The sequence below is a fragment of the Halichoerus grypus genome, chromosome 1 (genome assembly GCF_964656455.1).
Source record: "Halichoerus grypus chromosome 1, mHalGry1.hap1.1, whole genome shotgun sequence".
Classification (NCBI taxonomy): domain Eukaryota; kingdom Metazoa; phylum Chordata; class Mammalia; order Carnivora; family Phocidae; genus Halichoerus; species Halichoerus grypus.
This window is the reverse complement of record NC_135712.1, coordinates 146,660,743-146,688,238: the sequence shown is the minus strand read 5'-3', so window position 1 is coordinate 146,688,238 and position 27,496 is coordinate 146,660,743. Positions and strand designations below refer to the sequence as shown.

The 27,496-nt window shown below is 42.2% G+C and overlaps 1 protein-coding gene across 2 annotated transcripts in view; it reads left to right on the top strand.

Annotated features, from left to right (window-relative positions):
• Window positions 1–27,496, top strand: part of MYRIP (myosin VIIA and Rab interacting protein) — a 393,858-nt gene that overhangs the window by 282,439 nt on the left and 83,923 nt on the right. For both annotated transcript variants that reach the window (XM_078073320.1, XM_078073323.1), the window contains one exon: window positions 16,163–16,299. In XM_078073320.1, coding sequence (XP_077929446.1) covers window positions 16,163–16,299 — 137 coding nt within the window. The remainder of the gene's footprint in view (window positions 1–16,162; window positions 16,300–27,496) is intronic.

Sequence of the window (27,496 nt, the reverse complement as noted above, 5' to 3'; positions counted from 1 at the left end):
ATCTCCAAGAGGAGGTGCATTTGGGGGAAACCCTCCTGCCAAGAGATGGTGCCATTGTCCCCATCGGTTCACAAGCCCCACACTGGAGAGTCACTCTTTTTCAGCATTTAGTGAGGACAGATGTGTGGAGGCCAGGCATGAAAGATGTGTGCACTCACATTCAGACTCAGCTGACATCCCCAGTGGGTACCAAGGGTCTGGCCTTTCTCTGGACACCCTGGGCTGAGTTATTTAATTCTTCCTCCAGCCTTATGAAGCACTAGTTATTATTTTACAGGGGAGGAAGTGGTTCCAAGGACCAGAAGTAATCAATTCTAGCTCTGTTGTGTTGTGAATTTTGAAGGTTTGCTGTTGCCTTTTTAAAATCTCTAGTATTTAAAGAAATTTTCATACTTAGGTTGGTGAAACTACAGAAAGCTAAGAATCATTGTGTGAACATTCTTCCGGATAACTGGGGATCGTTTAAAAAATAAGGCAGGAAGTCAAGCAGGTTCCCTCTGGACAGTTCCAAATTGGGAAGCTCTTGGCAAGTCTTGTTGCCAGGAGGGTGGCACCCGCCCCTTCCTAAGCTTCCATGTGTACTGCAGCTAAGAGGCAGCAGTTTGGGCATTAAAGAAGATGCTGAGACATAAGGCAGGTTGGTTCCCATTTCTCACACATCTGTGGAAATGACCCAGAACCCAAAGCCTGTATCCAGCCATTCCTGAGATGCCTTTGGCTTGGCTTTGATCCCATCTCATGACGCACCTGTCACTCTTTGGAGACATGAGTCTGGCAGCACTGAGGGGTAGTGGCCTCATCTGGTGGTCACCTCCTGCATACCTAGCACAGTGCCGGCCACACAGGGCATTCAATAAATAGTGAGGGAATGAAAGTATGAATGAGTGGACGAATGAAGGAATCTACATGCACATGCAGGATTCCACTCTGCCTTCCAGTCTGGCTCCTTCCTTGCCATCTGCCCTTGTGTGAAGTCATGTCTGTTCAGGTGGAGGCCAGAGACCTCAGGGTAGGCCAGGGAGCCCGAAAGTGCACTTACCCAGTCCACGCCGGTGCCGGCATCCTCACAGTCCTCTCCCCGCACCTCTGGCCCACAAACCACATGCACCCCGTGAGTTTCCTCTGAGCCATATATTTTAAAATAAGTGAAATAAAAACACTAATATTAAATGAAGGTCATCATAACAGAGCCTTCCCTGGCGCTTCCAGAAAAGCTCTCCACATTAACTCTAAGTCAAAACATAGTCTAAAACACATCACTTTTTAAAGGAAAACCTGTCTGCTCTCCAAATCAGGCTGTGGCTTTGCCAGTCATTCTCCAAGAATTCAGTCCAGCCTCCCACCTCCCAGCAGCCCAGGGCAGTGCTCTGGTTCTACTCCATAACTTGAGCAAGCTGAGGCTTTCTATTGTAGAGGTCATTAAAGTGCTTCTGAATGCCAAGAGTTTTGGTATAACCAGGGAGTAGAGAGCTCATCCTATTATATACTCGAAGTATGAGGACTCTTGGTTGCAAACAATAGAGACCCAATTCAAAAAGGTTTAAAAGAGGGAATTTATTGGTTCATGTAATGGACAAGTCCAGGGGTTGACGTTGGGCTTGAGTAGATCCAAGTGTTCAAAGTATAGCAGCAGGATCCTGTCCCTTTCCAGCGTCAGATCTGCTTTTGTCCAGAATACCACAGATATCCCCCAAGTGATGGCAGAATGGCCCCAGCAGCTCCAGGCTTTCATTTTGCCATGGAGTCAGCCCAGCAGAAGGGAAGCACCTCCCTCCAAGAACAACAGTAAAAACCTCCATCTTGACCTTGATTGGCAGGTCTGTGTCATGTGACCACTCACATGCTGACAGGGGAGTGGAGCCAGCTTTTCCAGAACAACATACACACTATTGGGAAGGAAGGATGAGTATCCCAAAAGGAAATGTCCTCTTGTCAAAAGAATGAAGGGCACAGTCATGCCTATACCCCACCAGTACCATTGTGGACCCTCAGCTGCAGAGCTGAGCCACCTGCATGCCCTTCCTGGTGGTCAGTGGCTCAGAAAGCAGGGCAGCATGCAGGGAATGCAGCCTGGAGAACATTTCTCTTCTAAAGTTGCATTTCTTCTGAGCTTTTAAAGCAATCAAATAAATCATATGCCCAGATGTTATGATTTCCAAGGACAAAGTCTTCTATATTTTTTTTCTGCTATATTATTTTATATTCTGAAAATAGCTTTATGGGTTTTTGATAAAAATGACAGATACAAAAAAAATGACAGATATTCTTTGTAGTAAATTAAATTGCTACAGGAGAATACACTGAAGAGAGCCAGTCTCTCTTCCCATTGAGCCTGTGACTCGCACATGTGCATGGTTGAGCTCCCATTTCGAATCCCTGCTCAGGCACTTTGCTCCTTTGGGCAAGACAGTCAATCCCACTACACCTCGACTTACCATCTATCCAAATGAGGCTCACTCTTGTGGAATTGTTATAAGAAATCATTGAGCCCTTACATTGCACCAGGCAACTTATTGCTTGTGTTAGTTATATCATTTAATCCTCAAATAGCCTTAGGAGGTGGTTACCGTCATCCCCATCTTATAGATGAAGAAACTGGGGCTTAGAGACGGAAATTTGCTCAAGACCACACAGGTAGCAAATGCCTGGGCCAGTCTCCACCTGCCCCAGATGCATGGTCTTACTCCCTGTGCTATGCTCTATGAATTAAATAAAATGATTTGAGGAAAGATTTTGGCAGAGTGCCTAAGAGCAAGCACTCACATAATTGTGTCCATTTGTATTAATAACAGTGATATGGGTGATATAATGCAGTTTTACATAAAAGGGATGATACATTCGGTACATGTTGTTGTGTAGCTGTTTTTCTCCCTCAGTGAAGGCAATAAGCCTCTAAATGCCATTGTGTGGATCAAACCTGAGTAGAGGAGATGATGCTTGCCTTCTGTCCCTTTGCCTTCCTTCCTGTGCTGCACTTAGGGACTACAAGTGGGCTTTGCCATGGAGCAGCCACTCCTTTGGGGCTTTTTTTTCAATGTGAGGCCACCTTGAGGATTTTAGAATCTCACACCCAGGTGAGGAGCAAGCTTCCTGGTATAAGCTTTCTGAAAGATTGACATCTTTGAGCCTAGTGATTCTGCTTCTAGAATCCATTATTGTGGTTATGTGAAACCATTCAGCTGCCAACATATGCATCATAGAATTGTTTTTAATAGAAAACGAAATGGGAAAAACTTGATGTCCAAAGATAAGAGATCAGTTACATGAAGCAAGCTGCATCTGTACTGTGGAGAACCCTGGGGCTGCTAAAGATGCTGTGGGGGAAGACTATTCAAGGACATCAAATTCAATCAGGAATAGTAACTGAAAAAAATAGGTTTAAAACAGTGTAAGTCCATCACTCACCAGATTTTACTGAGTGTCTACTGTGTGCACTACAGTGGTTTTAGGCACTTAGATACAGGAGTATCTGAAAAAAAAAAAAAAAACAACCTGTTTTCCATGAGTTAATTATGTTCTATTGGAAAGGAGAAATAGATAATAAACAATTTAACTTTGGGCACCAGGGTACCTGAGTTGGTTAAGTGTCTGCCTTTGGCTCAGGTCATGATCCCAGGGTCCTGGGATCGAGCCCCACATCGGGCTCCCTGCTCAGTGGGGAGTCTGCTTCTCCCTCTCCCTTTGCCCCTCCCCCTGCTCATGCATGTTTTCTCTCTCTCTCTCTCTCTCTCTCTCTCTCAAATAAAAAAAAAAAAATCTTTAAAAAAAATAAAAAAGGTCTATCCATCAAGAAGATCTAACAATTGTAAATATTTATGCCCCCAACTTGGGAACACCCAAAAATATAAATCAATAACAAAAATAAAGAAACTCTTTGATAATAATACAATAATCGTAGGGAACTTTGACACCCCACTTATAGCAATGGACAAATCATCTAAGCAGAAAATCAACAAGGAAACAATGGCTTTGAATGACACACTGGACCAGACAGACTTAACAGATATATTCAGAACATTTCATCCTAAAGCAGTAGAATACACATTCTTTTCAAGTGCACATAGAACATTCTCCAGAACAGATCACATACTGGGTCACAAATTCAGGCTTCAACCAAGTACAAAAAGATTGAGGTCAAACCATGCATATTTTCAGAACACAATGCTATGAAACTTGAAGTCAGCCACAAGAAAAAATTTGGAAAGACCACAAATACATGGAGGTTAAAGGACATCCTACTAAAGAATGAATGGGTTAACCAGGAAATTAAAGAAGAAATTTAAAAAGTACATGGAAGCAAATGAAAATGAAAACACGACAGTCCAATATCTTTGGGGTGCAGCAAAGGCAGTCCTAAGAGGGAAGTATATTGCAATACAGGCCTACCTCAAGAAGCAAGAAAAGTCTCAAATATGCTACCCTAACCTTACACCTAAAGAAGCTAGAAAAGGAACAGAAATAAAGCCTAAATCCAGCAGAAGAAGGAAAGTAATAAAGATTAGAGCAGAAATAACAATATAGAAACAAACAAACAAAAACCCAGTAGAACAGATCAATGAAACTAAGAGCTGGTTCTTTGAAAGAATTAATAAAATTGATCAACCCCTAGCCAGACTTACCAAAAAGAAAAGAGAAAGGTCCCAAATAAACAAAATCACGAATGGAAGAGGAGAGATCATAACCAACACCACAGAAGTACAAATAATCACATGCAAATATTATGAAAAATTACATACCAACAAACTGGGCAATCTGGAAGAAATGGAAAAATTCCTAGAAACATACAAACTACCAAAACTGAAGCAGGAAGAAATAGAAAATTGGAACAGACTCATAACCAACAAAGAAATTAAAATCTCTCAACAAACAAAAGTCCAGGACCAGGTGGTTTCCCAGGGGAATTCTACCAAACATTTAAAGAACAATTAATACCTATCCTTCTCAAACTGTTCCAAAAAATAGAAATGGAAGGAAACCATCCAAACTCCTTGTACTAGCCAGCAAAACCTTGATTCCAAACCAGACAAACACCCCACTAAAAAGGAGAATTACAAGCAATATCCCTGATGAACATGGATGCAGAAATTCTCAACAACATACTAGCAAATCGAATCCAATGGTACATTAAAAAAATTATTCACCACGATCAAGTGGGATTTATTCCTGGGCTGCAGGGGTGGTTCAATATTTTCAAATCAATCAACATGGTACAACACATTAATAAAAGAAAGAATAAGAACCACATGATCCTCTCAGTAGACGCAGAAAAAGCATTTGAAAAAATACAGCATCCATTCTTTTTTTTATTATTATGTTATGTTAATCACCATACATTACATCATTAGTTTTTGATGTAGTGTTCCATGATTCATTGTTTGCGTATAACACCCAGTGCTCCATGCAGAACGTGCCCTCCTTAATACCCATCACCAGACTAACCCATCCCCCCACTCCCCTCCCCTCTAGAACCTTCAGTTTGTTTCTCAGAGTCCATAGTCTCTCATGGTTCCTCTCCCCCTCCGATTTTCCACCCTTCATTCTTCCCCTCCTGCTATCTTCTTTTTTTTCTTTTTTAACATATAATGTATTATTTGTTTCAGAGGTACAGGTCTGTGATTCATCAATCTTACACAATTCACAGTGCTCACCATAGCACATACCCTCCCCAATGTCTATCACCCAGGCACTCCATCCCTCCCACCCCCTACCACTCCAGCAACCCTCAGTTTGTTTCCTGAGATTAAGAATTCCTCATATCAGTGAGGTCATATGATACATGTCTTTCTCTGATTGACTTATTTTGCTCAGCATAATACCCTCCAGTTCCATCCATGATGTTGCAAATGGCAAGATTTCATTCCTTTTGATGGCTGCATAATATTCCATTGTATATATATATACACCACATCTTCTTTATCCATTCATCTGTCAATAGACATCTGGGGTCTTTCCATAGTTTGGCTATTGTGGACATTGCTGCTATAAACATCAGGGTGCACGTACCCTTTCAGATCACTACATTTGTATCTTTGGGGTAAATACCCAGTAGTGCAATTGCTGGATCGTATGATAGCTCTATTTTCAACTTTTTGAGGAACCTCCACACTGTTTTCCAGAGTGGTTGCACCAGCTTGCATTCCCACCAACAGTGTAGGAGGGTTCCCCTTTCTCCACATCCCCGCCAACATCTGTCGTTTTCTGACTTGTTAATTTTAGCCATTCTGACTGGTGTGAGGTGATATCTCATTGAGGTTTTGATTTGGATTTCCCTGATGCCGAGCGATGGTGAGCACTTTTTCATGTGTCTGTTGGCCATTTGGATGTCTTCTTTGGCAAAATGTCTGTTCATGTCTTCTGCCCATTTCTTGATTGGATCATTTGTTCTTTGGGTGTTGAGTTTGCTAAGTTCTTTATAGATTTTGGATACAAGCCCTTTATCTGATATGTCATTTGCAAATATCTTCTCCCATTCTGTCGGTTGTCTTTTGGTTTTGTTGACTGTTTCTTTCGCTGTGCAAAGCTTTTTATCTGGATGAAGTCCCAATAGTTCATTTTTGCCCTTGCTTCCCTTGCCTTTGGTGATGTTTCTAGGAAGAAGTTGCTGAGGCTGAGGTCGAAGAGGTTGCTGCCTGTATTCTCCTTTAGGATTTTGATGGACTCCTGTCTCACATTGAGGTCTTTCAACCATTTTTGAGTCTATTTTTGTGTGTGGTGTAAGGAAATGGTCCAGTTTCATTCTTCTGCATGTGGCTGTCCAATTTTCCCAACACCATTTGTTGAAGAGACTGTCTTTTTTCCATTGGACATTCTTTACCTGCTTTGTCAAAGATTATGTTGACCATAAAGTTGAGGGTCCATTTCTAATCTGGAAGAAATGGATGCATTCCTAGAGATGTATCAACTACCAAAACTGAACCAGAAAGAAATAGAAAACCTGAACAGACCTATAACCACTAAGGAAATTGAAGCAGTCATCAAAAATCTCCCAACAAACGAAAGCCCAGGGCCAGATGGCTTCCCAGGGGAATTCTACCAAACATTTAAAGAAGAATTAATACCTATTCTTCTGAAACTGTTCCAAAAAATAGAAATGGAAGGAAAACTTCCAAACTCGTTTTATGAGGCCACCATTACCTTGATCCCAAAACCAGACAAAGACCCCATCAAAAAGGAGAATTACAGACTAATATCCTTGATGAACATGGATGCAAAAATTCTCACCAAAATACTATGCAATAGGATCCAACAGTACATTAAAAGGATTATTCACCACGACCAAGTGGGATTTATCCCTGGGCTGCAAGTTTGGTTCAACATCCACAAATCAATCAATGTGATACAATACATTAATTAAAGAAAGAACAAGAACCATAGGATCCTCTCAATGGATGCAGAAAAAGCATTTGACAAAGTACAGCATCCTTTCTTGATCAAAACTCTTCAGAGTATAGGCATAGAGGGTACATACCTCAATATCATAAAAGCCATCTATGAAAACCCACAGCGAATATCATTCTCAATGGGGAAAAACTGAAAGCTTTCCCCCTAAGGTCAGGAACACGGCAGGGATGTCCACTATCACCACTGCTATTCAACATAGTATTAGAAGTCCTAGCCACAGCAATCAGACAACAAAAAGAAATCAAAGGCATCCAAATCGGCAAAGAAGAAGTCAAACTCTCACTGTTTGCAGATGATATGATACTTTATGTGGAAAACCCAAAAGACTCCACCCCAAAACTGCCAGAACTCATACAGGAATTCAGTAAAGTGGCAGGATATAAAATCAATGCACAGAAATCAGTGGCCTTCCTATACACCAACAACAAGACAGAAGAAAGAGAAATCAAGGAGTCGATCCCATTTACAATCGCACCCAAAACCGTAAGATACTAGGAATAAATCCAACCAAAGAGGCAAAGAATCTGTACTCAGAAAACTATAAAATACTCATGAAAGAAATTGAGGAAGACACAAAGAAATGGAAAAACATTCCATGCTCATGGATTGGAAGAACAAATATCGTGAAGATGTCAATGCTACCTAGAGCAATCTACACATTCAATGCAATCCCTATCAAAATACCATCCACTTTTTTCAAAGAAATGGAACAAATAATCCTAAAATTTGTATGGAACCAGAAAAGACCCCGAATAGCCAGAGGATTATTGAAAAAGAAAAGAAAAGCAAAGCTGGCGGCATCACAATTCTGGACTTCAAGCTCTATTACAAAGCTGTAATCATCAAGACAGTATGGTACTGGCACAAAAACAGACACATAGATCAACAGCATCCATTCTTGATAAAAACCCTCAAGAAAGTAGACATAGATAGAACATCCCTCAACATCATAAAGGCCATACATGGAAGACCCACAGCTAATATCATTCTCAATGGGGAAAAACTGAGAGCTTTTCCTCTATGGTCAGGAACAAGACAGGGATGTTCACTATCACCACTACTATTTAACATACTACTGGAAGTTTTAACCTCAGCAGTCAGATAACAAAAAGAAATAAAAGGCATCCAAATCAGCAAGGAAGAAGTCAAACTTTCACTATTTGCAGATGACATGATACTGTATAAAGAAAACCCGAAAGACTCCACCAAAAAATTGTTAGACTAATACAGGAATTCAGCAAAGTTGCAGGATATAAAATCAACATACAGAAATCTGTGGCATTTCTATATACCAATAATGAAGAAGCAGAAAAAGAAATCAAGGAATTGATCCCATTTACAATTGCACCAAAAACAATAAGATACCTAGGAATAAATCTAACTAAAGAGGTAAAAGGTCTGTACTCTGAAAACTATAGAACACTCGTGAAAAAAATTGATGAGAAATGGGAAAACATTCATGATCATAGATTGGAAGAACAGATGTTATTAAAATGGGTATACTACCCAAAGCAATCTACACATTTAATTCAATCCCTATCAAAATACCACCAGCATTTTTCTCAGAACAAACAATCCTAAAATTTGTATGGAACCACAAAAGACCCCAAATCACCAAAGCAATCCTGAAAACAAAAAGCAAAGCTAGAGGCATCACAATTCCAGACTTCAAGCTATATTACAATGCTGTAATCATCAAGACAATATGGTACTTGCACAGAAATAGGCACACAGATCAATGGAACAGAATAGAGAACCCAGAAATGGACCCTCAACTCTAAGGTCAACTAATATTTGACAAAGCAGGAAAGAATATCCAATAGAAAAAAGACAGTCTCTTCAATAAACAGTGTCGGGAAACCTGCACAGCAACATGCAGAATGAAACTGGACCACTTTCTTACACCATACACCAAAATAAATTCAAAATAAATGAAAAACCTACATATGAGACAGGAAACCATCAAAATCCTGTAAGAGAACACAGGCAGCAACCTCTTTGACCTCGGCCACAGCAACTTCTTACTAGACACATTGCTGTAGACAAGGGAAACAAAAATGAACTATTGGGACTTCATCAAGATAACAGTGAATCGTGGATCACTACATCAAAAACTAATGTATTGTATGGTGACTAACATAACATAATAAAATAAAATTAAAAAAAAAGATAAAAAGCTCTGCACAGCAAAGGAAATAATCAACAAAACTAAAAGGCAGCCCACGGAATGGGAGAAGATATTTGCAAATGACATATCTGATAAAGGGTTAGTATCCAAAATCTATAAAGAACTTATCAAACTGAACACACACACAAAAAACAAATAATCCAGTTAAGAAATGGACAGAAGACATTAACAGACACTTTTCCGAAGAAGACATCCAGATGGCTAACAGACACATGAAAAGATGCTCAACATCACTCATCATCAGGGAAATACAAATCAAAACCATGATGAGATACCTCCTCACCTGTCAGAATGACTAAAATTAACAACACAGAAAACCACAGATGTTGGCAAGGATGCGGGGAAAGGGGAACCCTCTTACACTATTGGGAATGCAAGCTGGTGCAGCCACTCTGGAGAACAGTATGGAGGTTCCTCAAAAAGTTAAAAATAGAACTACCCGATGACCCAGCAATTGCACTACTAGGTATTTATTCAAAGGATACAAAAATACAGGTTCGAAAGGGTACATGCACCCTGATATTTATAGCAGCCTTATCAACAATAGCCAAACTATGGAGAGAGCCCAAGTGTCCATCGACTGATGAGTGGATTAAATAAGATGTGGTATATATATATATATATATATATATATATATATATATATACACACACACACACACACACACACACACACACACACACACACACACACAGTGGAATATTACTCAGCCATCAAAAAGAGTGAAATCTTGCCATTTGCAATGACATGGATGGAGCTAGAGTGTATTGTGCTAAGTGAAATAAGTCAGAGAAAAACAAATACCATATGATTTCACTCATGTGTAATTTAGGAAACAAAACAAATGAACATATGGGAAGGGGGAAAAAAGAGGGGGAGGCAAACCATAAGGACTCTTAATGATAGAAAACAAACAGGGATGATGGAGAGAGGTGGGTAGGGGATGGGCTAGATGGGTGATCGGTATTAAGGTGGGCAGTTCTTGTGATGAGCACTGGGTGTTGTATGTAAGTGATGAATCACTGAATTGTACTCCTGAAACCAATATTACACTGTATGTTAACTACCTATAATTTAAATAAAAATTTGGAGGAAAAAATAAAAAATAAAATAGCTACAACCCATTCCAAAAAAATCATTAATTAATACACCAATATATTAACTTATAAATAACTATATACAATTATACATAATTACACATCAGGTGCAGAGAAGTACTCTAGAAAAATGGAGAGAGAAAATGAGAGTGATAGAAGATGTGTTGGTGTGGTCATGTATTCAATTTTTTTTAAAGATTTTTTATTTGAGAGAGAGAGAGAGCACGTGTGTGTGTGCACAAGTTGGGTGGGGGAGAGGAGCAGAGGGAGAGGGTGAGAGAGAATCTCAAGCAGACTCCTCAATGAGCACAGAGCCCATCTCAGGACTCTGAGATCATGACCTGAGCTGAAACCAAGAATCAGCTGATTTATTGACTGAGCCCCCCAGGCACCCCTGGTCATGGTATTCTAGCAAAGGTGGTCAGGCAAGGCCTCACAAGGGGCTGATTTGTGTGGATACTTGAATGAAGTGACAGACTGAGCTCTGAAGCCATCTGCAAGATCAAAGCCTTTGTGATCCCATGTGTGTCAAAAGACCGTGTGTGTGTTACTTGTACTGAAGTCCCTCACGTGCACTCAGGAACCAGCCCATCTGCAACTTCTCCTCTTCAGTGAAGTCACAAACCTTTTAGGAAGTATGCCCCTCCACGGCCTCCATCTCTGCCTCCTGGCCACTCTTGGTGGCTGCCCTGACTGCCCCACAGCCTTTGTCTGCTGAACTGCTTTATTGCAAGAGGGAGAGCATCCTGCCTTGCGAAAAACTTGGTCTCTCAGATCAGTGCTGGCCCTGGGGCTCCTTCTGCACCAGTAGGCTTTAGATCAACACTGTCTTCCCCATGTGTGTATGCATGTATGTGTGCACACACGTATGCATGCACACATGTGTGCATGCACACACACACACACACACCACCAGTTCTTGGACTCCTCCCAATCTGCATAAGCTGATTAGGTCCTCAGGGATCCCCTTGAGAAAAAGCTGGAAGAGCACCATCTTAGTCCTTCTAGGCTGCTATAATAAAATACCACGGACTGAGTGGCATATGAACAACAGAAACTTATTTCTCACAATCCTGGAGGTTGGGAAGTCTGAGATCAGGGTACCAGCAGACTCAGTGTCTGGTGGGGAGCAGCTTCCTACTTCCTAGACGGTCATCTTCTTAGTGTGTCCTCCCATGGTAGAAGGGGTGAGGGAGTGCTTTAGGGTCTCTTTTACAAGGACACTATCCCATTCATGACGCCTCACCTCTCAAAGCCCCCATCTCCAAATAACATCACATTGGGGATTAGGTTTCAACATGACTTTTGTGGGAACAGAAACATTCAGTCCATAACAAACATTCTTCAGATGTCAAGAACTTTTGGATGGTTTTTTAAATCTTATTTGTTTTTATTTTAGTGCTTTTATATTAATGCATAATACCTGGTTTAAAAAAATCAATATAAAATGATATTCAACTTAAAGAGTTGGAGCGCCTGGGTGGCTCAGTCAGTTAAGAGCCAATTCTTGATTTCGGCTCAGGTCATAATCTCAGGGTCCTGGGATCAAGCCCTGCATCAGGCTCCATGCTCATTGGGGAATCTGATTCTTCTTCTACCCCTCCCCCCACTCACGTGTGCATGCGTGCTCACTTTCTCTCTCTCTCTCTCAAATAAAATAGAATAAATCTTAAAAAAAAAACATAGTATCATGCCCCCATCTGCATCCCAGTGCCCCAAGCAAGCACCTATAAACATTTCTTCGGGTTACTACTATAATTCTAACTAACATATTTATCTTACCATTTCTTGATTTGTCAACTTTAGACCTTCATAAATAGCCTACTTTCTTGCTACCTCTTTCCCCTCCCCACAAAGCTTTATTAAAACCTTTTATTAAAACTTGGTGACTTCTATCACTTTAAATGACACATTGAAACTACTACTGTTGTCCATATAGTTTAGAAGCCTATCTGGACTCCATCGTGTAAGATGAGGAAATTAGCATCTGTGAACTCTCTCTATGGTTCCTTCCTTTCTCTGCATCCAGGCTTCTGCCAGGCTAGCTGGTGACTTGGTTTTGCTATCAGCAAAAAGTGCAGATGTCTTGACAGTGAGGACCTTTCATGCTTTGTCTGTAAATAGGGTGTGGAAAGTAAATGGCATTTTAATTTTATGCATAAAATTATAATGTATGTATTATATATATATAACATAATATATATCATTTGCTATAGACCAGAGTCTTGCAGTGAAGTCCATAGAGAGAAGGAAATGTAATCCTTGCCCATGAACCTGGGCCACCTGAAGAACAATGGGCCATTCACCTCTCCTCTGCTTCATTAGTTGACAAGATCTTAACAGCTTTTAATTGGCTTCCTGTTTGGACCATCACTTTTTAGAGCTGCTTTTTAGTTGTGTTTTTGTTTTTCCTGGGGCTTCTAATCATCTTTTCTTATTCTTATTGACAAAAGAAGGGTGTGGCTCCTTCTTCACTGTCTCTCTTCATTTGTTTAGCTTCTTAATCCTGTGCTCATTGAATGGCCTCTGTGTACCCCTACCCATGTCTTTCAGACCTGCGGTGCAGTTGGCACCTGAGACTTCTGTCCTTCGCACCCCTGGACTAACTCCCTCTTTCTAGAGTCCCATGCTTTCCTCTTTCTTGGCTGGTTTTTAGCTCCCCTAGAGTATACCTTAACAATTTTTCTTCCCAGAAAGCACATCAACTTGCTGAGACCTTACATGTCTGAAAGTATCTTTATTTGGCCCTTATCTGATGATAGTTTGGCTGAGCATAGAATTCTGAGGTCAGGCCATTACTTCTCTGGGCTTAGAAAACCCATGCTCCACTGTCTTCTAGCATTCGGTGTTACCGATTTAATGTTTAATGTCATTATTGTTTTTGTTCATTTGCAAAAATACCCTTTTTTTCTGCCTGGAAGCCTCATCTTGGAGGGTCTGAATCTTCATGAAGATGTATCTAAGTGGGTTTGTCTGCTGTACTTTGTGTTGTAATCAATTTATTCTGCTTTGCTGCTGGTAGACTCTTTTAACCCTAAAGACTTTTGCCTTTCTTAGCTTGGGGCCATATTCTTCTGTTATGTTTGATTTTTTTTCTTTCCTCTCCCCCCTTCCTGGAATCCTGTTAGATGCTGAGCCCACTGAATTCATCCTCATGTCTCTTCCTCTGATATGTCCCATCTTTTTTACTTCTTCCTCTGCATTCTGGAAAATTTATATTGATTTTAACTTTTAGACCTCCTATGACATTTCTTTCACCAATCATATGTTCTGCATCCCAGAAACCACTGTCTTCTGATTACTTACTTTTCACATCACCTAGTCTTGTTGTGTGGATGGGATGCAATGTCTTTTCAAATCACTGTTATTTATTAGAATTTTTAAAGTTATTTTCATTACCCTAGATTACCTTCATTTCCCTTTTTAAAAGTTTGCTCTTAGTTTATCTGGGTCCTTCTTTCCCACACCATTGGATTGTTTCAAATATCTAGTGATCCCTGGTTATCTATTCATATTTTTTAACAAAGGACTTCACTGGTTAATAAAAGTGACCCACATGGGTAGGTTAGTATTCCCAGGAGACCTCTTCTGTGAAAAGAGGGTGGGTGTGCTGACTGACAACTCCAAGTTTATTAACCAGGTAGGCACCTGGCAGGCCTGGCCCTAGGGTCGATGAATAGGATCTGGTGGGCAGGTGAGTGGGGGCTCCCCCAGGGCTGCAGAAGGAGGGTTTCACTGCAGGTATAACCCCTGTTTTCAAGTCCCAGTCTTCTCCAAGTAGGTTGTTCAATTTTATTAGAGGACTGTTTTCTGTTTTTTGACCTAAGGACAAAGCATCCTTGGGCCAGTTGTCCAATTGATTGGGAATTGGGATAGGGACCAAGAGGTCTCCCCGTTGCCTACACAACCATTAAATCAGCTTTCTGAATTCTGTGTCACAACTAGTCCTGCTCTTGGTACCACCCAGCTGCAAATTGGACCTCTCGGTCTGGGAGGCCCAGCTCCAATGCCTATCTGGAGGACAGCGTTCTCTCTGATCCTTATGCGATCACCCATTTCCGATTTTCCAGCAATATGTCAAAATCTTGTTCTGCTCTCACCCCCATTCTTCATTTGTGTAGACTTTTCCCTTTGGCTTTCTTCTCACATGTCACTGGCATCTGGGGAGGGAGAGGCCTTTATATTCATTTTACTTTTCTGAATTCTCTAAAATGAGAATGCGTTATCACATTCATAATAAAAGTAACAACAAGAGCTATTCTTAAAATGGGATTTAGAAATTAGCTAATCGAGCCAAAAAGAGAAGCATCCTGGCAGTATTCTGTCTTGACCATCCCACCACTGAGCAAGAAACTGCTTTCCCTCAGCGCTTCCAGCTGAATGAATAAGTGGCTGGAGAATCTTGTCCTAGAGCCCGTGTCTCTCTCGTGCTTTATACGTCCCCAAGCTGAATTAGAGGTGTTTTGTTGTTGTTGTTGTTTTAAGAGGTGTTGTTAATGCAGTACGAGTATCAAATACAGAGCCTGCTATTAAGTAGGTGTATCCGTTAGTGGCTCCAAATGGCAAGCACTCATCTGCTTGCTCTTTGGATGGACTCAGGTGCGTGCTTCTTCTGCTGGTCTTACTTCCGGCCACTCGTGCATCCCCGGTTAATTGGCAGGCGATTGTTGTTGAAAGAGAGACTGTCTTTAATAACAGCGAAGGTTTGGAAGAGGGAAGGAACAGAGCAAAGGGCTCACAAATAGACCATTGGAAAAGTGCATTTCTGTGCATGGTAATCGTGCCTGCGCCAGCCCCGAAGGCCCTGGGACTGGGTCACTGTTGCTGGAACTGGAAGCTGTGGTGTCACTGCCCCCATCCTGGGCTGAGCGCTCGCTGCCGCAGGGGATGGGACTGGCACTGTGACTGGCTCTGCTGGCCACCCCCTTCCCTGCCACTGTCTGAATCGTTATCACTGCCACGGGCTGGCCTGTGTTCTCAGCACCAGAGTCAGTGTCATGTTCTGAATCTACATCCCTGCTGAATATCTCTTTGTCCGGGTGGCCTGGGCCTTATCCTCACTGCTGTCATCCTGGCTGCTACCGCCCTTGTCACTCGCCTCATCCCTGTCACCTCTTCCCTCGCTCACCTCTTGTGGGGTTGGCTGGTCACTGGCTGAGGTGAAAGGGGTGCTTGGCCAAGTGTCCCTCGGCACCCCACAAGCCAGCTTGGGCTTGATCACGTGGTAACGAGGTGCAGGACTTCTAAGAGCTGCAAGAGAGGGAGCTGCAAGGCTCAAGACTCCCATGGCGTCATGCCTACCGGTCTGTGTGGTCCAAGCAAGTCACACGCCAGCCTGGATTCAAGAAGCTGAAAAAGAAGCTCCACATGTTGATGGAAGGAGCTACAAAGTATGGTGGCAACTTTTGCCATCCACCAGTTAATAATTCCAGTTTTTATTTCTAATTTTGTTTTCTAACTCTGTGTTTTCCTCAGGCTTCTGAGGACCCAGTCTCTGGAATGGTTCTACAGTAATGTGAAGAGCCGCTTCAAACGCTTTGGCAGTGCCAAGGTCTTGAAGAACCTGTACAGGAAACACCGGCTGGAGAGTGGGGCGTGCTTCGATATTCTAGGTACGCTGGCGGCCTGCTGCTCTGGGAGTCTTTGTGGGGCTGGGGGGGTAGAATAAGGCCTGGCTGGGGGGCCCCAGATACTGGGCGCCCTCAACTGGGACAGAGAAAGTTGCTTAAATACCTGGCTCCAATGAGAAGCAGAAATAGGAGGACAAATACCAAAGATTCTGTTGAGTCATCCAGTTCCAACATCCCCAACTGGGCTGTTGGGTGCATTAAGAAGACCAACGTATTTTGGCATATTGTGGACATTTTAATTGTAGACCCCTAGAAATCAAAGATTCTTGATCATCTTCCCCTAAGGATCAAAACATTGGAAAGTCCTCTGTTTGACCACGTAGACTAGGCCTGCCCTCAGAGGATGTGCCCTCCACCCCCCTTCCCTCCTAGTCCCAAACTCTACTCACACCAGGCCCAGAACTTGATGTAATGGGAGAGTCGGGAAAGTATGCGCTTCTCTCCCAAGAAGGTGGGAGGATGAATTCTGCCTTTGCTGTTTTCACACACTTTAGACAACCAATGTAATTAGAATGAGAAATTATCTTCTTTAGTTCTATTAGACTAGCCAGTAGAAAGAAATCATTGTCAGAATATGAACAACCTGTCCTCTAAAAAAAAGCCTGGCTTTTTTTTTTTCTGTCTAAAGGCAGATTTTTTCCGTCTCTTTGCTGACACAGGTAAATGCTATTTATCCACAAGAAAGAGGGAAGGAAAAAAGATCTCATCCGTCTCATTTGGAGCTTTTTCACTGTCATTATTTTACATTGTTGTATTCTCAATAAAGTCTTTGGCTGTGTCTTATCTAAAAATATGCCAGCCACTGAGACAGGGGGGAAACAGGATGGAAGCATTAAACACAGAGAATCATTAGGGCCTTTTGTGGTGGTTGTTAGACTCTATCTTTCAAACTATTCAGGAAGCCTAAGCTAAGAGAGCAGTGCTGAAGGTTTCCACAGATTATGTTTATCTTCTCTTTGCTGATTTCTCTAAAAACTTTTTTCTCCAGGAATGGAGGCAAAAAGAAAGAAAGGAAGGAAGGAAGAAAGAAAGAAAGCAAGAAAGAAAGCTTAGAAGTAATCCTGCTAACAGTAGTTTTTCAACCCAAAGAACTATCTCAAGAAAGTTCCAGAATATTATTGGCTCACTTGTTTGTATCCCATCCTTTCTTTCCTCTTGCGTAGAGCCCCAGGTCTGCTTCATGTACCCTCTTATGTGTCACCAAATTCAGACCTCACAGGTGTTCTCTACTGCCTCATGCAAGAGGAGGGGAAAAGCAAACCTGCCAGGAATCCTACAGAGCAGAGCACAACTCTGATCTCCTCCTCTGTCTCCCTCAGGCCCCACAGGTGGATCAGGCAGACGGGAGCCCCATGGGGGCCAGCTCAGGGCTCTGAAATTTTCAAGTGTCATGTTCCGAGGAAAACCAGTTACTGAGGATAACTGTCTGCCCCAGTAGAAGCAGATTTGGGTTCTGGGCCCACTGTGATTCAACGCTTCTTTCATCCGGGCCTCGGTACGGCTCTTACCACGTTGCATTCAGGGGACAGTTTACAAGGTATACAAGCTGCAAGAGCAGTAGCCCCGTCCCCTCTGCATTCCCAAAGCGTGGCTCACACCTGGCACAGCTATGTCCTCCGTATGGCACTAGTTTGATCTTAAAAGCATTCTTTGGGTACCAAGACCCTTCACTGAAGTATTAGAATCCATTGCTTTAATATGGTTAGTATCCATTTAAAATAAGATTTCCTTTTGATAAAAGTGAAGACAAGCGGACAGGGAACAGTCTGTGGGATAATATTCAAAGCTGTTAAGCCATGGTCATAAAACAATGAGATTTATTCTACACACCGCCTAGAAATTTTAGTTACACTGTAAGTATGGGCAAATCCCCCAGAGCATAAGTGGCCTTCCGGTTATGTCACATGACTGGGGAGCCCTTAGCATTAGCTCCCACCTGTCACCCAACACCCTCAAATCGTTGTCCCCTGCCATCCTCAATCCTGACTGTACATCAGAATCACCTAGGGGGCTTTATTTTTTTCTAATAATTTAACTCCAGTGATATATAGAAACTATTTAGCTCTACTCAATCCTTCCCTTTCCTTTATTTTTTTATTTAAACAAGTTGTCATGGAGGGGGGAAAGATGGCGGAGGAGCAGGGGACCCTATTTCAACTGGTCCCCGGAATTGAGCTGGATATCTACCAGACCACTCTGAGCACCCACGAAACCAGCCTGAGATGTAAGATCTGGATCTCTACAAACAGAATATCGCAGGCAGTTGGTTTCGAGGTACGAAGCACAGAGCCCTGATTCCGCGGGCAGATATCAGAGGATAAACAGCAGCGGGAAGGTGCCTGGCCGTGGGGATCCTACACCACCAGTGAGCGACAACCTCGCGCGCTGGGGACGGGCACAGACTCGCAGACCGGTAGTGGCAAGGAAAGGACTTTAGGGCAGCCCCCGGGACGGAAACCCGGAGCGGCAGGATCCCGCGTGCGACCTGGGGGCGGCTGGCGGTTTTAGAAGCACAAAGGGCAGAGATGTGCCCCGACCTGGAGGCAGGACTGGGGGTGCTGTGGAGGGGCGCACAACCCAGGACGCTGCAGTTTATAGCAGCACGGACAGAAACGGAGACGGTGTAGCCTGGAGAGCTCACTGAAGAACAGACTGCAGTCTCTCTGCTCTGAGGCAGAGGGTTGGAAACGGTCTCTTCTGCTCTAACTCATGGAAGAAATGCAGAAAGCCGCCAGGGAAAGGCGCCAGAGAACAAAAGCCCCAAAAACTGATTCCCGTTGGGCCCATCCCCCGCCACAGGGGGCAGGGCAACTCCGCCCAAACAGGGTTGCCTGAGTAACAGCGTGGCAGGCCCCTCCCGCAGAAGACAGGCTGGGAAAACAAGAGGCCAGCAACCCTAAGGTACCAAGAAAATAGGTGCATCTTGCTTGGGTTCTGGTCAATAATTTGGACTCTATACATTCTCTCAAACACCCATCAACAGAATGACTAGGAGGAGGAGCCCCCAAAATAGAAAAGACTCAGAGATTATGACTTATGCTGCAGATTTACAAATGGATGCAGATATAACCAAGATGTCGGAGATGGAATTCAGGCTAGCAATTGTGAAGACAATGGCTAGAATGGAGAAATCAATTAATGACAACATAGAGTCTCTAAGGGCAGAAATGAAAGCTGAATTGGCAGAACTTAAAAATGCTATCAATGAGATCCAATCCAACCTAGATAATCTAACAGCTAGGGTAACTGAGGCAGAAGAGAGAATAAGCGACCTGGAAGACAATATAATAGATAAAAAGGGAAAAGAGGAGGCCAGGGAAAAACAACTCAGAATCCATGAAAATAGAATCAGAGAAGTAAGTGACACCATGAAGCATTCCAATGTCAGAATAATTGGAATCCCAGAGGGAGTGGAGAGAGAGAGAGGACTAGAAGATGTATTTGAGCAAATCGTAGCTGAGAACTTCCCTAATCTGGGGAATGAAACAAACATTCACGTCCTAGAGGCAGAGAGGACCTCTCCCAAGATGAAGGAAAACAGGCCAACACCCCGCCATGTAACAGTAAAACTTGCAAATCTTAGAACCAAGGAAACCATCTTAAGGGCAGTTAGGGGGAAGAGATTCCTTACGTACAGAGGGAGGAACATCAGAATAACGTCAGACCTATCCACAGAGACCTGACAAGCCAGAAAGGCCTGGCAAGACATATTCAGGGTACTAAATGAGAAGAACATGCAGCCAAGAATACTTTATCCGGCACGGCTTTCATTTAGAATGGATGGAGAGATGCAGAGCTTCCACGACCAGCAGAAACTGAAAGAGTATGTGACCACTAAGCCGGCCCTGCAAGAAATATTAAGGGGGGTTCTATAAAAGGAGAAAGACCCCAAGAGTGATATACAACAGAAATTTACAGGGACAATCTATAAAAACAACATCTTCACAGGCAACATGATGACAATTCATATCTTTCAATAATCACTCTCAACGTGAATGGCCTAAACGCTCCCATAAAACGGCACAGGGCTGCAGATTGGATAAAAAGACAGGACCCATCCATATGCTGCCTATAAGAGACTCATTTTGAACCTAAAGATACATCCAGACTGAAAGTGAAGGGATGGAGATCCATCTTCCATGCCAGCAGACCTCAAAAGAAAGCTGGGGTAGCAATTCTTATATCAGACAAATTAGATTTTAAACTAAAGTCTGTAATTAGAGACACAGAAGGACACTATATCATTCTTAAAGGGTCTATCCAAGAAGAAGATCTAATAATTGTAAATATCTATGCCCTCAACATGGGAGCAGCCATCTACATAAGCCAACTGTTAACCAAAATAAAGAGTCATATTGATAACAATACGTTAATTGTAGGAGACCTCAATACTCCACTCTCAGCAATGGACAGATCATCTAAGCAGAAAATCAACAAGGAAACAAGAGCTTTGAATGATACATTGGACCAGATGGACCTCATAGATATTTACAGAACATTCCACCCTAAAACAACAGAATACTCATTCTTCTCGAGCGCACATGGAACTTTCTCCAGAATAGACCACATACTGGGTCACAAGTCAGGTCTCAACCAATACCAAAAGATTGAGATTATTCCCTGCGTTTTCTCAGACCACAATGCTCTAAAACTGGAACTCAATCACAAGAAAAAATTTGGCAGAAATTCAAACACTTGGAAGCTAAAGACCACTCTGCTCAAGAATGTTTGGGTCAACCAGGAAATCAAAGAAGAACTTAAACAATTCATGGAAATCAATGAGAATGAAAACACATCGGTCCAAAACCTATGGGATACTGCAAAGGCGGTCCTAAGGGGGAAATACATAGCCATCCAAGCCTCACTCAAAAAAATAGAAAAATCCCGAATTCACCAACTAACTCTACACCTTAAAGAACTAGAGAAGAAGCAACAAACAATGCCTAAGCCACGCATTAGAAGAGAAATAATTAAAATTAGAGCAGAAATCAATGAATTAGAAACCAGAAACACAGTAGATCAGATCAACGAAACTAGAAGTTGGTTCTCTGAAAGAATTAATAGGATTGATAAACCACTGGCCAGACTTATCCAAAAGAAAAGAGAAAGGACCCAAATTAATAAAATTATGAATGAAAGGGGAGAGATCATGACTAACACCAAGGAAATAGAAACAATTATTAGAAATTATTATCAACAACTATATGCCAATAAACTGAGCAATCTGGATGAAATGGAGGCCTTCCTGGAAACCTATAAGCTGCCAAGACTTCAACAGGAAGAAATTGACAACCTGAATAGGCCAATAACCAGTAACGAGATTGAAGCAGTGATCAAAAACCTCCCAAAAAACAAGAGTCCAGGGCCTGATGGATTCCCTGGGGAATTCTCCCAAGCATTCAAAGAAGAAATAATACCTATTCTAATGAAGCTGTTTCAAAAAATAGAAACAGAAGGAAAACTTCCAAACTCATTCTATGAGGCCAGCATTACCTTAATCTCCAAACCAGGCAAAGACCCCATCAAAAAGGAGAATTTCAGACCGATATCCCTGATGAATATGGATTCCAAAATCCTCAACAAAATCCTAGCTAAGGGGATCTAACAATACATTAAAAGGATCATCCACCACGACCAAGTGGGATGCAAGGGTGGTTCAACATTCACAAATCAATCAATGTGATAGAACACATTAATAAGAGGAGGGAGAAGAACCATATGGTCCTCTCAATTGATGCAGAAAAAGCATTTGACAAAATACAACATCCTTTCCTGATTAAAACTCTTCAGAGTATAGGGATAGAGGGAACATTCCTCAAGTTCATAAAATCCATCTATGAAAAACCCACAGCGAATATCATCCTCAATGGGGAAAAGCTGAGAGCCTTTCCCTTAAGATCAGGAACACGTCAAGGATGTCCACTTTCGCCACTATTGTTCAACATAGTACCAGAAGTCCTAGCAACAGCAATCAGACAACAAAAAGAAATAAAAGGTATTCAGATTGGCAAAGAAGAAGTCAAACTCTCTCTTTTCGCAGATGACATGATATTTTATGTGGAAAACCCAAAAGACTCCACCCCCAAATTACTAGAACTCATAGAGCAATTCAGTAATGTGGCAGGATACAAAATCAATGCACAGAAATCAGTTGCTTTCTTATACACTAACAACGCAACTGTAGAAAGAGAAATTAGAGAAACGATTCCATTTACAATAGCACCAAAAACCATAAGATACCTCGGAATAAACCTAACCAAAGAGGTAAAGGATCTATACTCTAGGAACTACAAGACACTCATGAAAGAAATTGAAGAAGACACAAAAAGATGGAAAAATATTCCATGCTCATGGATCGGAAGAATAAACATTGTTAAAATGTCTATGCTACCCAGAGCAATCTATACCTTCAATGCCATCCCGATCAAAATTCCAATGACATTTTTCAAAGTACTGGAACAAACAATCCTAAAATTTGTATGGAATCAGAAAAGACCCCAAATCACCAAGGAGATGTTGAAAAAGAAAAACAAAGCTGGGGGCATCACGTGCCCGATTTTAAGCTATATTACAAAGCTGTGATCACCAAGACAGCATGGTACTGGCACAAAAACAGACATATAGACCAATGGAACAGAATAGAGAACCCAAATATGGACCCTCAACTCCATGGTCAAATAATCTTTGACAAAGCAGGAAAAAACATGCAATGGAAAAAAGACAGTATTTCAATAAATGGTGCTGGGAAAATTGGACAGCCACATGCAGAAGAATGAAGCTCAACCATTCTCTAACACCATTCACAAAGATAAACTCAAAGTGGGTGAAAGACCTCAATGTGAAACAGGAATCCATCAAAATCCTAAAGGAGAACATAGGCAGTAACCTCTTTGACATCGCCCACAGCAACTTCTTTCAAGATACATCTCCAAAAGCTAGTGAAACAAAAGCAAAAATGAACTTTTGGGACTTCATCAAGATAAAAAGCTTCTGCACAGCAAAGGAAACAGTCAACAAAACAAAGAGGCAACCCACAGAATGGGAGAAGATATTTGCAAATGACACTACAGATAAAGGGCTGGTATCCAAGATCTATAAAGAACTTCTCAAACTCAACACCCAAAAAACAAATAATCAAGTCAAAAAGTGGGCAGAAGATATGAAAAGACACTTCTCTGAAGAAGACATACAAATGGCTAACAGACACATGAAAAAATGTTCATCATCATTAGCCATCAGGGAAATCCAAATCAAAACCACATTGAGATACCACCTTACACCAGTTAGAATGGCAAAAATGGACAGGGAAAGAAACAACAAATGTTGGAGAGGTTGTGGAGAAAGGGGAACCCTCTTACACTGTTGGTGGGAATGCAAGTTGGTACAGCTACTTTGGAAAACAGTGTGGAGGTTCCTCAAAAAATTAAAAATAGAGCTATCCTATGACCCAGCAATTGCACTCCTGGGTATTTACCCCAAAGACACAGATGTAATGAAAAGAAGGGCCATATGCACCCCAATGTTCATAGCAGCAATGTCCACAATAGCAAAACTGTGGAAAGAGCCGAGATGCCCTTCAACAGATGAATGGATAAAGAAGATGTGGTCCATATATACAATGGAATATTACTCAGCCATCAGAAAGGATGAATACCCAACTTTTACATCAACATGGATGGGACTGGAGGAGATTATGCTAAGTGAAATAAGTCAAGCAGAGAAAGTCAATTATCATATGGTTTCACTTATTTGTGGAACATAAGGAATAGCATGGAGGACACTAGGAGAAGGAAGGGAAAAATGAGGGGGGGGGGAATTGGAGGGAGAGATGAACCATGAGAGACTATGGACTCTGAGAAACAAACAGGGTTTTAGAGGGGAGGGGGGTGGGGGGATTGGTTAGCCCAGTGATGGGTATTAAGGAGGGCACGTACTGCATGGAGCACTGGGTGTTATACGAAAACAATGGATCGTGGATCACCACATCAAAAACTAATGATGTATTGTATGGTGACTAACGTAACATAATAAAATTTAAAAAAAAAGAAAGAAATAATAAACAGCAAACTAACTAAAAAAATAAATAAAAATAAATAAGTTGTCATATACTTCGCATTTATTTTTTTAATTTAAATTCAATTAATTAACATATAATGTATTATTGGTTTCAGGGATACAGCTCTGTGATTCTTCAGTCTTCTATAATACCAGTGCTCATTACAACACATACCCTCCCCAAAGCCCACCACCCAGCCACCCTATCCCCCACCCTCCTCCCCTCCAGCAACCCTCAGTTTGTTTCCTATGATTAAGAGTCTCTTGTGGTCTGTCTCCCTCTCTGGTTTTGCCTTGTTTCATTTTTGCCAGTCTTCCCCTATGATTCTCTGCCTTGTTTCTTAAATTTCACATAAGAATGAGATCATATGATAATTGTCTTTCTCTGACTGACTTATTTCACTTAGCATAATACCCTCTAGTTCCATCCACATCGTTGCAAAACATCTAGGGGGCTTTAAAAAAAAACCCAGTGCCCAGGATCACCTGCCATGCTCAGCCACTTACTTCTGAATCTGTGGAGGTGGGCCCAGTACATGTATTTCTGTGGGTTATTTTAAGGCACAGCCAAGATGGAGAACCCCAGCTAGCACCTGACCATAATTGGTGCAGTAGCATTCTGAATAAGATGGCTCCATCTTCAACTCTGGCTAAGGGTACTTGTTTGCAGAATTTTGGTAGTCAGAACATAATACACAGCATCTACAGCATGCAAGGCACGTGCTCTGCTCCCGAACTCTTGAAGTAGAACCCCTTGTACCTATGAAACATCTTCACCCCCTGGACCAGCGTAATTTGCCTTAACACACTCAGTCCATTGAAAATTCATTGAGTTCACAGAATCTTCTGGGCCAGCCATTGTGTGCATGCCCTGCACTGCCATCTGTCCTTCTGGCCCTCCCAAGCTAGGCTTACTCCTCCTGCACCCCATATCGGGTGACAGGATAGGCCAGGCCTGAAAGGAGACCCATTAGTTCCATCAGGTAAATCTAAGTTGTATTCATTACTTCAATAAACATTCAGTAAGCATTTATTGAACACCTACTATGTGCCCATCTGGTTTAAGATTGACAAGACAAGCAAGACCCTGCCATCTGAGAGCCAATATTCCAATGGAGAAGTCAGATAAATAAGTACATTTTTAAAAAATAAAGTGTCCAGTGGTAACTCGTGCTCACATGGCACATCCAGTAGACTCGGCATGACGTTTTTAACAGTGACCCTAGAAAGAAGCACTACACGAAAAGATGAAAGTGGTCGTTATTAATATACTTAATCTCCAGGCAGTTGGATAAATAGCATATGCTTTCATTTAGTATTAAATAAATAAAATGGGAGAAATAAACCCTGCTTTTATTCATGAACACTCTATATCTATTTTTGACATGATTCCTGAAAAGGTCTATTGCATCTTTCATCTGGGATTTGACTGACAAACATGGGTTTTGAAAATGCTGAGCCCTGTGACATCAGAGGTTCTTCCAACTCATGAAAGACATGACGATGTCATCTGACTGCCACGTCATGCTTTCCAGAACAGTTCAACCGCTTTGTGCCATTCCCAAATAGCACTGAAGCTCCCACCTGTGAATTTCAAGAGAAACAGGGAGAAGTGGTGTCCCAGAAGATTTAAAATCATGCAGAACCAGAGCTTGTCCTCTGGGCAGCTCAGTCTCCCAGTGACATTTGCAGATCTTCTCTCTCCTCATACTCCCCTCCACCCTCCCCCATTCTCTCTGCAGAGGACCGCACCTCGTTCTTCACAGGGCAGACACTATGCACCCCTGCACTGGATCCTGTCACCTTCCAGGAAGGTCTCAAGGTCACACATCCCTTCCCTCTTGCTGAGCCAGCCTCTCTTTTAACTGGTTCTTTCCTATTGATTGGTAAACATGCCTGAGTCTCTGTGTTTCCTAAACCATTTCTGCACATTCCCCCACTTCCTGCCCTGCCTCGGTGCTCCTCCCAGTTGGTGGCAGGCACACTCCAGGGAACATGCTGCGCTCAGGGCTTCCGCTTCCTGCCCTTCCTCACTCCCCTCACTGAGCTGTTCTCCCCACAGCAGCCAGAGTGCACTTTTGGAAGCACAAATCCGACCAGATCACCTCCATAGAAGCTTTACTGGCTTTACGTAGCTGTTGGAATAAAGATCAAAACATGATATGGTCACCATGACCTGAGTGGTCTGGATCTCCAAGCCCAGCCACACTGCCTCTCGTTTAGGTCCTCAGATGCACCTGCTGTCCCCATAGCCTGTCCTGTGCAAGCTGTCGGCTCTGCCCCAGACACTCTCCCACCTCCCCACACCCCTCTGGCTGGTTACTCACTGTCCCTGCTAGACACGTTCACTGTACTATGAAGCACCCAATCAGAGCAGTGAGGATTTCTGGCTTTGGTCATCAATATACCCTAACACCCAGCCCAGAGCCAGGCACCTAGTAGGTGCTCATAGACTCTTTGCCGGATGGATGAATGAATGTTGGATGTAGCCACGCTAAAGGGAAATATTTGCACTTGGAACTATAGCTTGGGGTCTGCGGAGATGACTTCTCTTAAAGCCTTATATAATAAGTGAGGATCACCACATCAAAAACTAATGATGTATATTGTATGGTGACTAACATAACATAATAAAATAAAATTTAAAAAAAAGTAAGTGAGGAAACTGAGACTCAGAAAGACAAAGCCACTGGCTCAGGGTCACAGAGCTAGAATAAGTGAAAGCCTGGTCAAAAAACACAAACACAGAGAATGGTATATGGTCAGACTGAGTTGCCATGACAGGCTACACACTAATGGCCTATTTCATAAAGGTAGCCATCTACTAAACCTGCCTCAGATACCTACAGCAGTTACCCCTGGGGTTCCCATCCAAGGAAGCCCATCCAAGGAAGCACAGGATGTATTTTATGTATTGAAGGCCTATTGCTTAGTTTGACATAGCATTGATGGCATTTGCCCCCTTTTGAGCTGAGGCACATAGACCCATATTTATTTTCCTGGTTCTATCAAAAAGTGTTTTCCATCAACATCCAATTCAATACATTTTCCTTGAGCCACCTGCTGTCTCGGTGCTATCTTGGGTACGGGGAATACAGTACAGTGACTTTAAAACCATCCATCA